General features: G+C 33.0%; 1 protein-coding gene across 1 annotated transcript in view; it reads right to left on the bottom strand.

Moving 5' to 3' along the window:
- Positions 1-17986, bottom strand: part of LOC126887189 (farnesyl pyrophosphate synthase-like) — a 57279-nt gene that overhangs the window by 11597 nt on the left and 27696 nt on the right. Inside the window, exons 2-3 of the mRNA XM_050654580.1 lie at positions 15209-15509; positions 6311-6721 (exon numbers count right to left, since the gene is read on the bottom strand). Of these exons, the coding sequence (XP_050510537.1) occupies positions 6311-6721; positions 15209-15509 (712 nt within the window). The remainder of the gene's footprint in view (positions 1-6310; positions 6722-15208; positions 15510-17986) is intronic.

Genomic DNA, 17986 nt, shown 5'->3' with positions numbered 1-17986 from the left:
TAACATCTTAGAGAAACACGATGTGCATTTTTTTTAAATTTTTAAAATATTACGTGTATTGTATATAAAATATGTTTGTTAACACTGTAATGTTTAATAATTAAAAGTGCTTATTGAAAATGGCAAACATCCGAAACGTCTAAGCAAAATCAAGTGTTTTATTTATAACAGACCGCAAACCCAGGAATTAAAAACCAACTATTTAAAAATTCACGGTCAGGAAATAAGCAATAAAATAACTAAATACATAGAAGACAAAGCATCCCACTGGCTCTTGCATTTATATATTACGAGAATGGTTTTGATTCCGTAGAGTTTAAAACAGTACTGGAAGCCCTAAAGCAAAGCCGAATAGACTACAGGTACACGTTATTTATAAAAAAAAATCTATGAGAACGCTTACATCAAGTATTAGACTACGCGAAGAAACATTAAAAATTTAGATTAGGTCGAGGAGTACGACAAGAAGACAATATTTCAACTAAATTGTTCACGGCAGCCCTAGAGTCAATATTTAAGAACACTCAATGGCAAGATATTGGCATCAGTATAGATGGAGGGAGCTTAAATCATCTGAGATTTGCGGATGATGTTGTACTAATCGCAGATAACTTACAGGATACAGCTTCTGTGATATATTCGCTTAAAACTCTGTCTGAGTGAGCAGGATTAAAAATAAACTTTGAGAACACTAAAATTATCACAAATCTCGTAATGAGAGGAAATGTAACTATTGACAATAATACCATACAACAAACAGACAAATATCTTGAACAAGAGATCAAAATAAGCAGAGACAATCAAACACATGAAATACAGTGGCGAATAAGCCTTACATGGGCAGCATTTGGCAAACTAAACCATATTCTAAAAAGTTCAATTCCCATGTGTCTCAAGCCAAAGGTTTATATTCAATGTATTTTTCCTGTACAAACTTATGGAGCAGAGACTTTAACACTGACGCAAAAATCCGCGAAGAAACTCAGAGTTACACAACGAGCCATGGAACGTGCAATACTGAACGTGAGCCATCGAGACCACATAACAAACCAACAAATGTTGTTCTGAAGCTATTTCCTTGTGGCATTTTTTATATAATCGAATTAACTATATTTTAGTAAAGTCGTCCCAGGAACGCAACTCATCAATATTGGCAATATCATTTTAAAGTCTTCTACTTTAAAATGTATAATAAATGACTGAATTGTCTATATAAATGAGTCAGATTAAATAAATTATTAGAAGAATTTTTTACTAAGCAACAACATTTTTGTTTATTTAGTATTATTTTGTATTTTGACAACGTCACCCGACTTGGGCGTTGAAACGTTAATAAATTCATTTTTTTGGTAAAATTGTGGCTTATTTCCCATTTAAAATAAACCAACAAATCAGGCAAAGATCAGAAGTTGAAGACATCATCGAAAGAGCTACGACGCTTACCTAAGTGGAACCGGGCAGGACACTTAGCTAGAACACAAAATGGACAGTGGACAAGACGAGTCATGGAGTGGAGACCCAGAAACTATAAAAGAAGTCCAGTTATTAATGTCATCCACCTTGCATCTCCGCTGTTTCGAGCAATCTTTTTGTCCTCTGTGTGGGTCGTGTTTCTGCCGCGTATGTCATTATTGGTCCGATGACTGTTTTGTAAATTCTGCCTTTCATTTCATTTCCAATATTTTTATTTCTCTGTTTGCTCTATTCACTTGAGCTTCCACTTCTGTTTCGAGCCGTCCATAGCTAGATGGTGTGATGCCTAAGTATTTAAACTCCATCACTTGTTGTATTATCTGACCTTCCAACTCCAATTTACATCTTATTGGATTTGCTGTTATAACCATGCATTTTGTCTATTTTGGAGATATTAACATTAACATCTAAGGTATTTGTTGCAGAGAATTTTTTCATTTTTACAAACGCATCTCTTGTTATTTCTATCCTGGCCATTATTTCTATTGTTTGATTATTATCGTCTGAAATATAGCTTTCTAGGTATTTGTATTTATCAGCCCTTTCTCTCGCTACATTTAATAAATATATGTTTGTTTATATTTTTGTTTTATTAAATATTATCTTGTATTTGGTCTTTTTTATGTTCATTTTTAGACCATATTTTTCACGGAAACTATTTGTTTTGTTTTGTAGTAAATGAAGTTGTTCAGCAGAGCTTAATTTTTTTTTAGAATAAATTTACTGACGTAAAAAGAAGAATACAAGTAATTTATTTAATTCAAATACATTTTACTGTTCTCAGAAAACAGAAAAAAATGTTTATTTGAAAAATAATCATTGCTTTTCGCTTAAATTAAATGTTCAAACTGTCAAGAGGAAGGTGGGTGGCTGCTTTAATACTGAATTTAAGCAAAAGACGATATTTATTTGTCAAATAAACATTATTTCCTGTTTTCTGATAGGAGTAAAATGTATTTTGAATTAAATAAATTACACACATTCTTCTTTTTATGTCAATAAATTTAATCCAAAAAATTTTTTTTGTGCACCCTGTATAAACAATTATGTTTATGTTTACATTACTGAATAGAGAATTGAATTACCTTTCAAATGAGCTATCACAAGATCCCTATTCTCATTTAAAAAAAATCGTAGATGACGCCATCACGCCCAGATGGGTGACGTCACTAGTATGATATATATGCCAAAAAGTCGCAATTTAAAAATAAAAATTGACTTGTTTCGGGATTTTTTTCCAAAATCGTCCATTCTCGAGAAAATGAATTTATTCCAACCTTTACGTGCTCACTGTATACATTAAATAGTAACGGAGACATAATACATCCCTGCTTAATTCCTCTCCTGATTTTAATTTCAGGACTGTGTCCGTTATTGATTACAATTTGTGATCTTTGATTCCATTAAAAGGTTTGTTATTATTCGTAAGTCACCTTTGTCTATGTTTTTTTATCTTTAGAATTTTGACTAATTATTTATGTCTTAGATTTTATCCAATAAGAATTTTTATCAAATTAATACGAAACCAAATGAAAGTACATAGATCGCTATTACAATGGATTTGAGCCCAATCCGAGGAGAGAAGGTGATGGCAGTATGGTAGACGAGACAATGGGAAACGGGAGGTGAAATGATCAAAATATATGAAGAACCGGGTTGTGAAATGTAAAATGTAATATTATCATCAACCCGTACGCGTCCACTACTGGACATAGGTCTCCATGAGCTCTTTCCATCTATCTCTGTTTTGTGCGGCTTGCATCCAGTTACCGATAACATTCTTCAGATCGTCGACTCATCTGGTTGGTGGGCGTCCTCTGCTCCGTATATTCTTCTCGTGGCCTCCAGTCAACAATACGTTTTATCCATCGTTTGTTTGACAATCTGGCGATATGTCCTGTCCAATTCCACTTGTCCTGTCCAATAGACAGCGTCTGTTGTTTTTGTTCTACGTAGTGGAGGCATTGAAGGATTGAAGTGTCGATTTTTTTGCAGTAAGACGGATTTTAATGCGAATTGGTGCGTTGGATTTTTAAGAATATCAGGAAATTTTGTAAACTAATGTAATGAATAAGAAATCTCAAATTGTATTTGTGCATAAGAAAAATGCATTTCAAAAGTGCATTTTGAAATAGGCAATTATTATAAATTTGCAACTCGGTAAATTTTCTTACTCGGGGATTTTTGGGGTCGCTGAAAACGAATATGAGGTCGGCGAGAGTGTGCTAATTACCTGGTGCCTGCAGCGGGTGTAATAAACGTCTTCCTCTGGAGTATTATGGTAATTTGTTAAATAATTGGCCCAAACTTGTAACTCGGGGGGTTTTGGGGTCGCTGAAAATGAATATGAAGTCGGCGAGAGTGTGCAAAGTACCTGGTGCCTGCAGCGGGTGTAATAAACGTCTTCCTCTGGAGTATTATGGTAATTTATCATAAGTATAGTTAGTTTAAACTCGTTACTCGGGGGTTTTTGGGGTAATCTGTTTTCTTCGATGTAACTATAGTGATGGAAAAGGGTGGTAATTTTATTATAAATAAACATAAATTTTTATTATTATAATAAATTTATGGTTAAAAAAGTTCATTATAAATAATTTATCGTAATTTGTCTTTAAAATTCATTTTCTTCATCATTATCATCTTCTCCTTCATTATTGCCTTCCTCTCTCGAGTCCAATGCAATATTTGTGCAATCTGAGCCTGTACAATTTTTGCAGGCTAAATTACAAACTAACCCATGCTTCCTGCACCCACATGAGTTGCCGCAGTCTGACTTACAACTACAGAATATTAAATTTAAAATGTTTGGAGGACCAGGTGGCTGAGTCATTCTAACTGGAATTAATACATTATTTTGTAATTCCCATCCCCAATCGGTTAGGTTCATGTTACTGTCCTCTCCATGCAGCCAAATTTGTGTTTGGAAATATACCCTTTTTAAATGCTGGGCAAATGCATCAACAGATGAAAGAATTTTTCTAATGACAGTCTTTTTATTTTTGGCAATAGCCATTAAGTATATTCTGTATCGGTAAGTTTCAGCTAATTGGATATTACTCAGTTTAAACTGCTCAGGAATATTCGGTTTCCTGAAACTTATCGGGTCATTGTACATAGCCATAAGAAGTTGGCAGCCGTGGTCAATAATTTCATTAAGGGGTACAACATACAGTAAACCAAATGTGCTTGAGAGTCTGGCAAAACCTCTGGAATAGAACAAACTCAAAACTCCATAATATTCAACCCAGAAAACCGGCCTTAAAAATACCAGCACTTTGTAGAAGGGACAAAGTTGTCATGAGAAAACTAAGAATTTAACACTGCCGTCTTACACATGGTTACCTGACGGGCCAGGGAAATCTTCCTTGGTGTCATACCTGCAACACTCGTGTCACCGTCAAACACATACTAGTTGAGTGCCAGCTATACACGAACATCCGAAGACAACATAAACTGGATGAAGACCAAACCACCACTCTTAGTGATAATAGTAACTTTAATAATGTGATAATGTTTCTCAAAGACTCTCGGTTATACCACGCCATACAAATGTTGTTTTTTATCATTTTGCTGATATTGTAATTTCTTAATTTAAATTCTTAATTTTCGTAATTCTTTTAATTTAAACATATTGTAAACCTTACTTTTGTAACCGTGTCAATGGCCTGCGTTGCTGAGACACGTTAATTTAAATAAAAAAAATATATTTTTTACACTACTTTATAATAAATTATTTAAATAACAGGAAAACAAAATAAGAAAAAAACGTGTTCTGTTTTGCTTACAGTGTAACCGTTATATTAGTCTATACAAACGTGTGAGAGAGAAAGGCAATAAATCCTACATGAAATCAGTCAAGAAGGTATCAATACTGCCAACATAATTTTAAGCGCCAAATTAAAAAAAAATGGAGAACCTGAACAAAATAATCATGTTTTTTTATAATATCCTATGAAATTAGAATTTAGTCGTTGGGATATTTATTTTCAGTGACCCCAAAGACACCCGAGTAAGAAGTTTGGGCCAATTATTTAACAAATTACCATAATAGTCCAGAGGAAGGCGTTTATTACAGCCACCTGGTAGCTGCAGCCACCTGGTAGCTTGCACACTCTCGCCGACCTCATATTCATTTTCAGCGACCCCAAAAACCCCCGAGTAATGAGTTTAAGCCAATTATATGATAAATTACCATAATACTCCAGAGGAAAACGTTTATTATATCCGCTGCAGGCACCCGGTAGTTTGCACACTCTCGCCGACCTCATATTCATTTTCAGCGACCCAAAAAATCCCCGAGTAATGAGTTTAAGCCAATTATATGATAAATTACCACAATACTCCAGAGGAAGACGTTTATTACACCCACTGCAGGCACCAGGTAGTTTGCACACTCTCGCCGACCTCATATTCGTTTTCAACGACCCCAAAAACCCCCGAGTTAGAAAATTTACCGAGTTGCAAATTTATAATAATTGCCTATTTCAAAATGCACTTTTGAATTTTATGCACAAATGCAATTTCAGATTTCTTATTCATTACATTAGTTCACAAAATTTCCTGACATTCTCACGAATCCAACGCACTAAACTGCATTAAAATCCGTCTTACTGCGCCAAAAATCGACAGTAAGGCCTTTTTTTGTGCTTCAATGCCTCGACCAACGACGTATTTCTTCGTTTGGGATTCGGTATCTCAGGGAGACATCCAACATGATATGGCGCTCCATAGCCCTCTGAGTTACTCGAATCTTGTTCACTACCATTTTTGTGATTGGTAATGTTTCGGATGTAATATACGTACTAATAAATGTTTTAGATTAAAGAAAGATATTTACCTCCACTTTAATAAATCTTGCCAAATCCCAACAAAACTCTTCTACATTAAAATGCAGTTTTGGATCTACAATATTGGCTAGATACATTGCTGTTCTAACTGGATATAATGTACAGGGAAAGCACTTAATGAGGAATTCATTAGCATGAAAGTCTTCTAAGTCGTAACTTTGAATTTCTAGCGTCTGTCCTACTGCACAAGTTGCATAGCACTTATTCAACATTTTGAACATCTTTATAAAATTCGGATGTGATTTCAAATATCGGAGTAAAAGGTAGGAGGCACTCGATTGTAAAAAGAGTGTATCTAATATAGCTTCTTTAGTTCCTACTTGCTCATGCCATGTCTGTTCATTGTATCTAACCTTGGAATCATCCAAAATATCATCGTAAATGACCATGGAAGATACTTGCTAAAATAAAAAAATGTATTATTGTGTTTTCAATTTATCGATCAAAAGCAAAATGAAAATTAAATTAAATTTTTTTTATAACGCGGGCACATAAATTTGATACACCCTGTATATTGAGCTGTTTTAAAATTTATTAGAATTTAGTTAGGATTTAAATAGATTTCTCTTTTAACGAGCGTTCCGCGGAACCATTAAAGACTTTTGTGAATAATTAAAGTGAAAAGAACTATGTATTTAGATTTAAAATGGAAAAAAATTGTTTACTGTATAGGTGATTATCAGCTTCTTGAAATTGATAATTGAAAAGAAAGTTGGAATTTTAATATCTTCATTTCAATACGAGTATATGTGGGAGAGTTTCTCCGAAAGTAATTAGGATTGTCGGAACAAATTTGAGGGTGACTGTTGTTTGTCAAATGGAAAAGTCAATGTTTCGATTCTTGGAATGTGGAAGGGGAAAAGATGGATTGGATGATTGAGAGAGGTTGAAAAATTATTCATTATGTGGTTGGCAGCGAGAAGAAGCGGTTTTTCGACGTGTTAAGTGCCGAGATAGTTAGCATATATCAGTGGCTGGTTGATAGTGGAGAATAGTGTTGAAAAGTGGAACGAGCGACAGATCAAATCGAGACTTTGATTCTGTAGTATTGTGAGAAGGAGAGCAGAGAATTTTTGGAGTTTTGTTTGAATCGAGAACGTGTCAAAGAAACACGGTTTGTTGGAGAATTAGTGCTGGTAAGCTGACAGTTTTGAAGCTGGACAACGGAGAGAGGCTTTGATGAGTAGCCTTTAACATAATCAACGAGGGAGAGCTGTTTGGGGTCACGAGAAGACATCCGAGTGAGGGAAACAAAAGGTCAGTCAATTTATGTGAAAGAGATTTTTATGTTCGGGAAATAGATTTTTGAGTAAAAAGCATATGAATTAAAGTTCCAATATTTCAAATTATAAATAGTAAATATAGGTAACCTTGCGAAGACATAAATTTGTTTGGTTTAATTTGTTTTACCAAAGTCATCGGGAACAAACCGATAAATTTTTTTTTGTAAAGATAATAATTTTAAGTGGTATAAATTTCATTCGGACATCTGTGTCCACAGGCTTTTTAGATTCGATAGTTTTCAGAGTATTAATTTGATAAATAAAAAACAATTCTGTATTTTTATTTTAATAGTTTGCTTTATTTCTTTTCCCTATTTTATCCCGATTAGGATCAACTCAGAGATACTGAACCCACGAGAGAAGATAAATATAACGTAAGATAATTTGGTTTTTTTTTATATATTAAAAGGCACCCTGAGATTTTTTATTCAATTTTGATATATGATTTGCGACAATTAAATGATTAAGTAAATAAATAATAATCAATATAAAATTAATAAGAAGCAGATTACAACAATATATTAAAAGTTATTACCGGATTTCTAATCATAATACTCCGTTAACATGACAAGCGCTTAACGCCCATTTTGATAACGCGCGTTAAGCGCTTATCATGTGAACGGCGCCTAATGTTTATGGTAAATAATAAAAGCAGGAATCAAAAATAAATAACCATTTTCAATTTCGTTGCAACACGAAACTACAGCCGCATCATATTCTAGTTCAATCAGAGAGTGCAGCAAGCACCTCTACCGGTTTCGAAACTTATTAGTCTCTCATCAGGAGGCACATATGCTTCTCTCTCTGACCCAACCAGGACAAACCCCGGCGTGCAGTTACGGATTGCAACAAACAAAATGGCAGGGATGCTCTAGCGGCAACTGCTAGCAAAAGACTAAGTTTTCAATCTAATAGCATATAAAATAACATCAAAAATATTACTCTACATCCCACCAGATTGAAAACAATGGGAACCTTCTCTGGTTACACCTCCGAGGCTTCTAAAATTTGCAAGCGATAACGGGTGCTGAGACTAAAGAAGATGAAGGAATTTTACAATTTATAATTCACGTCCCATCTGCTCAGCGCGGTAAGGTTCCAACGAGAATGGTTCCCTTCGTACTCCAACCAGAGTAAACAAAACATGTAAATAAAAAATTAATAACCATTTTCAATTTCTAATTAACTAGTTTTGATGAGAAAATAAGCCACAATTTTACTAAAAAATGATTTTATTAACGTTTCGACGTCCAAATTGGATGACGTTTTCAAAATAAAAAACATATTAATATTTTTTGTATTTTGACAGCGGCATCCAATTTGGACGTCGAAACGTTAATAAAATCATTTTTCCGCAAATCGCAAGGAAATTTTGACATTCCTGTCAAAATTTCTTGAAGAAAAAGTCAGGACTTCCTTACTGTAAGGAAATGTCATTTCCTTACTGTAAGGAAATGATATTTCCGTACAGTTGTTAGTGTTCTACATAAATGATAGAAATATATCATTTTACTTTCGAGAACACCAGCAATTAAATTTATAAGCGTCAAGTTTGACAATTCAACCTCAATACGTTTCCATAGTAACCCAAGTAATTTTATTAGGAATTTCAAAGCACCATTTATTTGGGAATAAAATTATCGCGTTTTTTTTTAATCAATCAATATCTGTCGAATTTTAAACGATTTGCGGAAAAATAGTATGTTTACCTCGTAGGAAAAGCCACATTCCTGGACTCTGTGTTGCTAAGTCTCGGCTTGCGCCTCGACTTAGCAATCTTCACAGTCGTCCAGGAATGTTAAGCTTTTCCTACCCGGTAAACAATGTACTATTTTTTAGTAAAATTGTTGCTTATTTCCCATCAAAACTAGTTAATTAGACATTTAAAATGGTTATTCATTTTTGATTTACATGTTTACTCTGATTGGTGTACGAAGGGAACCAGTAAGGTAATTATTTTAAGATAATAGGTATACCTAAGTCTTTCTTTAGTCAACCACTGAGAAATAATGTCTTAATTGTTATAAATAAAATCACGACGATTTAAGAAAATAAAAACAGTTATATCTGCTTCAGTAGGTAGTAGAAAATTTTTATTTTGTTTTAAATCTTCGTCTTGCCTTCAGCAACAATAATATGCGAGTTAGAAACTCATAGGATGTACAGGGGCTGCTTCAGGTCTAAATGTTTATAACGAGATATGCCACCTTGTTTTTAAACCCGAAATAAGAGGTTGAACAATGTTTTATGCATTTATTTACGTCAAAATCTGAAAATATGTCTTTAGAAGGAGAGTGGATCTAGGATTAACTCTCTACGATTTTTTTTTCAAAAGTTATATCCTTCGACATTTGACTTCTCGAGATAAACAATTGGTAATATTTAAGTAACAGGTTTATCAATCGAGATTTCCAATTTTTCTATGTTTAGAATTGAAAGATCTTCATTTTAAAGGCTAAAAGAATAGAAAAATTATTTTTACAATAAATAATGCAACTGCAAAAACGGCCATTTTGGACATTTCTCAGGCTATTTTGCAATAATTAATCAACGAAATTAAACTTGCCTTAGCTCAGATTGTAGGTTTCTTAATTTGCTATAACTTTCTATTTAAAAGTTTTTCTCTAAAATAAATATCCTAAGCTGCAAAATTAAAAAAATTTATGTTATTCTGAAGCTATTTCCTTGTGGCATTTTTATGATTAACTATTTAGATTGGAAATAAGTCACAATTAAATTGAGAAAATAATTTTATTAACGTTTCGAGGTCCAAATCGGGTGCCGTTGTCAAAATACAAAATATTACTAAACTAAAAAAAATGTTGTTGGTAAGTTAAAAATTTTTCTAATAATTTTAATTGACTCATTAATATTGACTCATAAATCTGACTCATTTATATTGGCAATTCAGACGTATGTATATTATACATTTTAAAGTAGAAGACTTTAAAATGATATCGCCAATATTTATGAGTTGCGTTCCTGGGCCGACTTTACTAAAATATATTTCATTCGATTACATCAATCCCAACTCAAGAATATCCGTCACAAAAAAAATCATAGCATGTGATCTGTCTTTAAAAAGACAACCAAATGCAACGATGACAGTAAAATTCTCGCGTTAGAGATTCCATAGTAAATCATGAGGAAAAACCAGGAAAAAACCTCGTGATACTATCCCGACATCGTAAGTATTTGGTTTTACTTACATTTAATTTACTTTCAAAAACTAATACCAAATTCTGACTTTAATGTGTTTAAATTATAAATAATATTAATAATACATAGATGTGCAATAAGTAATACTAAAATATAAAATATGTACTAACTCGATATGTTATTGACTTACTAATCGTGGTATTTTCTTTCTATTGACTTCCTCTTTCAGTATGGGTAACCACATCCTACTGCATTCTACCGAGGATATTCTTGAGTTGGGATTAATTTCATGTAATCGAATGAACTATCTTTTAGTATAGTCGTCCCAGGAACGCAACTCATAAATATTGGCGATATCATTTTAAAGTCTTCATAAATGAGTCAGATTAAATAAATTATTAGAAGAATTTTTATACTTAGCAACAACATTTTTGTTTAATTTTGTAGTATTTTGCATTTTGACAACGGCACCCGATTTGGACGTCGAAACGTTCATAAAATTATTTTTTGAATTTAATTGTGGCTTATTTCCCATCTAAATAGTTAATCATAAAAATCTTTAAAAATTGCAAATTTAAAAAATGAAAAACGTCATAAATAAAAAACCTAAAATTTTTGGTTGCATTTTAGTAGAAGTTATTCCTGGCATCGTTCTTTACAACACCTGATAGGTTTCAAAAATTCCTGAATTATAACACATTTTTTCACTCGCCGCCAGGGGTATATGTTATTGAACGAGATTTATTGGTAAGACGAGAATAAATACACTAATTTCAAAAAATGTATCGCAGAATTTTTGAAGCAGACAAAAAGTGTAAAAATAATTTTTAAATTTTAGCAGAATGTTGTTATAACACTCGTCTATCGTCTTCTATAATTATTTACAAACAAATAACATTTCAAAAATAAAATAAAAATTCCATTTTTATTCAGTGGCAATGCGAAGGCAAAACAATCTTATTTTTCACTTAGAATACGGAGCGCAATCCAGCCCTCTGAATCGACGATTTTCGAATCTTGTTGGAGTCTCATTGGAGAGAACGTAGGCCAGCTGCTCCATACTCTAATCTAAGTGACCAACACCGAGAGTTTATTCCCCACACCGCAACTGACGTGAATGGACTAGGTGACTAGCGTCATATTGCAATTGAAAGATAAAGTAGTTTTCAATCCTAATAGCAATATTGATAATATTTAAAAATATTAAAATATTACTAAAAGATTTTTAAGTTGAAAACTTATTGATCAGGGAGACACAAGTAGACCAGTTGACCAAATGATCTATCCACAGCCCGTGGCCCGTAATGTTCGATTCGTATAGTACCAATTCGGTTAGTAACAGATTAAGGAAAATGTCTATCTGACAAATTAACTTTTCACTTAAATTCAACTTTCAATCTGCCACCCACCTACCTCTCCACAATTTGAACATTGAATTTAAGAGAAAAGCAATGTTTATGTGTGAAATAAATATTTTTTTCTGTTTTTGACAGCAGTAAAATGTATCTTCAATTATGTAAATTACATACATTTTTCATTTTGTATCAATTAATTTAGTTCAAAAAAAATTTTAGACACCCTGTATAAATACATAATTATATTCATGTTTATATTAGTGAATATACAGGTGGGAGAGCCAAATGAAATAAGTTCATTATTTCGTAAACCGGCGACTTTAAGGAAAAATCCCGAAACGGGTCAATTTATATTTTTAAGTTTGATTAAGTTTAAGTTTAAATACGATTTTTTGGCATAATATATCGTACTAACGACATCATCCATCTCGACGTGATGACGTAATCGATGATTTGTTTAGATGACAATAAGGGGTCGTATGCTAGCTAATTTGAAAGGTTATTCAATTATCTATTCAGTAATATAAACACTAACAATTATTTACACAGAGTGTCCAAAAAAATTTTGAATTAAATTAATTGACACAAAAAAAGAATGTGTGTAATTTATTTAATTTAACATACATTTTGCTGCGTCCAGCAATCAGAAAAAATATTTATTTCACAAATAAACATTGATTTTCAGATAAATTAAATGTTCAGACTGCCAAGAGGCAGGTAAGTGGCAGCTTTAAGCGAACAGCAATGTTTATTTCTCAAATAATCATTTTTTGGCAGCAGTAAAATATATTTTGAATTACATAAATTACATACATAATTCTTTTTGTGTAAATTTATTTAATTAAAAAAAAATTGGACACCCTGTATAAAAAATTATGTTAATGTTTTTATTACTAATAGAGAATAAAAAAAACATCGATTGAGTCATCACGTCCAGATGGATGACATCACTTGTATGATATATTTTAATATGTCCAAAAGTCCCAATTTAAAAATAAAATTCGCCTATTTCAGGATGTCTCCTTGTCACCGACTTACGAAACAACAAAGGGCCTAGCCGGGTAAGATGATGAAAAGTGCCCCCAACTCGATTCGAATTCCATATAGGTCAACGTTTAGCATATATAGTGAAACTAACTTTCTGAAATTTTTAGCCCCCTAGGTGGTCATGTGGCCCACCTAGAGCCTAGTTAGGCTTTTTATGTTTTTATTTGTTATCTCAGTCGCAACGAGAACTAGCGAAAAACTTTAAATAAAAAATTTGTAAGATTTAAAAAGTTCTGTGCGAAAATTTTTTTTTTAAATTTTTGGCGGGAAGTTTAAATTTTAGAACGATTTTAAAATTTTAAATGAGTATAAAAAAATAACTAAGACATTAGTTTTTACGAAAAAAATATATAACGTGTATTTTTGCATATTATTTCACCCTGCATTTTTTCAAATTTTTAAAATTGGTGAAACGCTCCTTCAAAAATAAAAAACCGCATTTTTTCGGTTTTTTTTCGTTTTTTGATATAATTTTATAAATATTTTTCAAAAAAGGTAACACCGTCACTGGAGCAGGTAAAAAATTTAAAAAGAATTGGGGTTTGCTTAATAAACATATTTTGTAACACCATTCATTTTCAAGGTACAGGGCGTTGAAGAAAACAAAATTTTACACATTTTTTACGATTTTGCCGAAACTACTGGCAACATTGTAATAAAACTTGGCGGGTTTTAAGAGGTAGTTATTGTGCATGTTTTGACATACAATTAAGAATTTGATATCCATCATTGGCGCGCTTAGGGGTAGTGGTCTGAACTTTTCAAAGAAAAAAAGATAGTACGCCACTAACATATTTCAAATTAACAATCATTTTTAAATTCCTCATTCAATTTGCGATAAAAAAAAACTATCTTATCATTTTTTCACACGAGGCGCCGTTTTGCTGCAAAAAATAAAATATCTTAACGCTTCCAAAGTATTCGAATTAGTTTTTATAATGGACGTACGAGTTTACGTATGTAGATGTAGAAACTACTAATAGAAGTTCGAATACTTTGTAAGGGTTAAGATGTTTTATTTTTTGAATAAAAATGGCGCGTCGTATAAAAAAATAGGAAGATAGATTTTTTGTCACAAATTAAACGAGGAATTCAAAAAGGATTGTTAATTTGAAATATGTCAGTGGCGTACTATCTTTTTTCTTTAAAAAGTTTAGACTATTACACGTATACGCGCCAATGATAAATATAAAATTCTTAATTGTATGTCAAAAACTGCACAACAACGGCCTCGCCAAATTTTATTACAATATTGTCAGTAGTTTTGGCAAAATCGTAAAAAATGTGTAAAATTTTGTTTTCTTCAACACTCTGTAAATTGAAAATGGATGGGATTACAAAAAATTTTTATTAAGCAAACCCCAATTATTTTTCAGTTTTTTATCTAGGCTAGTGACGGTATTACCTTTTTTGAAAAATATGTATAACATTGTATCAAAAAACGAAAAAAAAACCGAAAAAATGCGGTTTTTTATTTTTAAAGGCACGTTTCACCAATTTTAAAAATTTGAAAAAATTCAGGGTGAAATATTATGCAAAAATACACCTTATATATTTTTTTCGTGAAAACGAATGTCTGAGTTATCTTTTTATACTCATTTAAAATTTTAAAATCGTTCTAAAATTGAAATTTCCCGCCAAAAATTAAAAAAAATTTTCGGACAGAACTTTTTAAAGCTTACAACTTTTTTATTTAAAGTTTTTCGCTAGTTCTCGATGCGGCTGAGATAAAAAATAAAAACTTAAAAAGCCTAATTAGGCTCTAGGTGGGTTACATGACCACCTAGGGAGCTAAAAATTTCAGAAAGTTAGTTTCACTATATATGCTAAACGGTGACCTATGTGGAATTCGAATCGAGTTGGGGGCACTTTTCATCATCTTACCAGGCTAGGCCCTTTATTCCTTTCATTTGAACCATACTGTGTATGCTTAATTTCATGCATTTTTTGTATATTAAAAGGATTTTTTATAAAATCGTTATGCTTTTTATGCTTTTAAATCCGAACTCCGTTTATAATAAATGCTTTAAAGAAAATACTTTACCAATCTGTAGCACCACCCCAATATGCACGAAAGCTTTAACTGTTCTGGTGTTACATTTCCAAATTTTTCAAGTTGCAAATAAGAGTGTACCGTGGCAAGAGCACCCGAACGATATCGATAGGGTAAGTCAAAGGTTGTCTTATCCAATAAGTTCGAATATCTTTGCCTAATATGGGGTACGTTAATGTAGTCTTCTAGCTGATCATCTAAAATATCTTCCTTAATTTGTGGAAGAACAGCCTGGAGGGCATTTTCCTCGACAGACCAGTCGAGTTCTGTCCGCCTGTTGCTGTACGGTAACCTAAAAAATATTACTGGTTATAATGCTAAGAACAACAAATCGATACAAGTAAATTGATTCAGTCAATTTGTACTCTACGAGCTCCCTAGTGGGAAAGTTTTGGGGTAGTTCTGATTTCTTTCATTATATATGGATTTTGGGCTGCTATATCCGAATATGAGGTTTGCGGACAAAATTTCTTGCCGCAGCATTGAAAAAATTGCGGGAAAATCAATAAATTTCAGCTTTTTTCCGCTTTTTTGCTCAAATCTCGAAAATTATTAACTTTTAGTAAAGGTTCTGTCAACAGAAATTAAAGTACTTAAAATTATCTACAAATATCACTATTTACTTCTTTTTTTCAGACGAACCGTTCGGTCTAAAGTGCAAGTTGAAAATTGTCAATTTTTAACAATCTCGGCTAAATCCACTGTTTGCATCCCAAAACTTTAGTTTTTATTAGAATGCTGTCATTTGATAAATGTCTCCTAGTTTTCTGCACAAATAATAAATGTTAGTTCATAATGAATATGGTATGTCTCTTCTCACAGCTTCCATGAATCCATTCCATCCTAAAATACCGAGAATGTCTCTGCTTTTCCCTTAGAGCCACAGAAGATCAGGCACAGATGGAGTCACAGTTTCAGTTGGTGTGAACATTCCCTTCGGATCTTGATTTCTGATAAACCTTGAGGATTTGTCCTTTCAAAATGTATTAGTTGAACATCTCTCTGACTTCCATAAAGCTCAGATGCGGGTTTAGTTTTTAGCCGAGGAATGGATTGGTTAGGAGCTATTGCATGTTTTGGCGCAATACAAGAAATGCCACCCATGACGTAAAAAGTGTGGTATTCGTCGATTTTATGTACGTTAACCCTCTCTGTCCCAACGCTGCATACATATGTTTTTGAAAAAGTGGGTGTGTATTCCCAGCCGCCGTATATACGTTAAAGTTGTTATGGTCTCAATTTACCAAAGCCGAAAATATGCGTTTCTTATAAAATTTTAGACTCATTGGTATCCCAATGCCGTAGAAATATGTCCGAAAATGTTAGATTATTGTTCCCAAAGCCTCAAAATGTTGGCACCTAAGACAGGTCATGCGGACCCATTGCCGTATATATCTGTTCACATATTTTAGATATTATGCTATATTGTAGCACTGGTGGCAACGCTTATAGGTAGCTACTAAAAGGTGAAGCGTTTGTAGCCACAGAAAAGACCAGAAAAAAAAAGAAGCTAATCGAGATACATGTGTGCAAGATGCGGAGTCAGCCTTTGCGTAGTAACATGTTTTGAGGAGTACCACACAAAAGAAAACTTTTAATGTTAATTTACATTACATTATTTTTTTTAAGTTAGTTAAATTGTTTCAAGTTGGTTTTGCTCTCTGATGAGTACCTTTGAAAAGAAAACGTTTAAGTTGGTTAAAAAAAACTCATTAAAAAACATGTTTTGGCCATTTATTTGTTTATTTATATGCGACGTATATATAAGGCAATGGGACTCTAAACATGAAAAAACCTTTGGAATTGAGGGACCAATATGCAAATTAAGGCCTGGCATAGAAAGGGTTAAAATCAGCGTTTTCGTACACTTGTTGTGTAAAGCACGGCTGGTCAATTTTCTGCGGATCGCCTGCGTTTGCTGACATTTCCAGATAAGCAACGCGCTTGTTCAAAGTCTTGTAGCAGCAGTAAGGCCCAGATAGTTGTTCTCCCCATTCCTTGCAGGGTTGGCCGTTTTCTCTACAAAAAGTACGGCTCAATAAAATAGGTTGATGTAGTTTCCTCTTTGGGGTTTTTTTCATCCTATACAGAAACTGTTCGCCTGGAAGTGTCAGCATTCGCAGGCGATCCGCAGAAAATTGACCTGTCGTGCTTTACACAGCAGGTGTACGATAACGCTGATTTTAACGTACATAAAATCGACGAATACCACACTTTTCACGTCATATGTGGCATTTCTTTTATTGCACCAAAACATGCAGTAGCTCCTAAGCAATCCATTCCTCGGATAAAAAAGAAACCCGCGCCCGAGGTTTATGGAAGTCAGGGAGCTGTTAAACTTATTCATTTTAAAAAGACAAAACCTCAAGGTTTATCAGAAATCAAGATAACCGATCCGAAGGAAATGTTCACACTAACTGAAACTGTGACTGATCTTCTGTGGCTCTAAGGGAAAAGCAGAGACATTCCCGGCTTCTTAAGAGGGAATGGACTCATGGAAGCTGTCACAAGAGACATACCATACCTATGAACTAACATTTATTGTTTGTACAGAAAACGAGGAGAAATTTATCAAATGACAGCATTCTAATAAAAAATAAAATTTTGGAATGTAAGAAGTGGGTTTTGCCTAGACCGTTGAAAATTGGCCATTTTCAACTTGTACTTTAGACCGAACGGTTGGTTTAAAAAAAGTAAATAGTGATATTTCTAGATAATTTTAGGTACTTTAATTTCTATTAACAGAACATTTACTAAAAGTTAATAGTT

Source organism: Diabrotica virgifera, chromosome 6 (assembly GCF_917563875.1).
Source record: "Diabrotica virgifera virgifera chromosome 6, PGI_DIABVI_V3a".
NCBI classification, from domain to species: Eukaryota; Metazoa; Arthropoda; class Insecta; order Coleoptera; family Chrysomelidae; genus Diabrotica; species Diabrotica virgifera.
The sequence above is the reverse complement of the archived record's forward strand: the minus strand, read 5'-3'. Positions and strand labels throughout refer to the sequence as shown.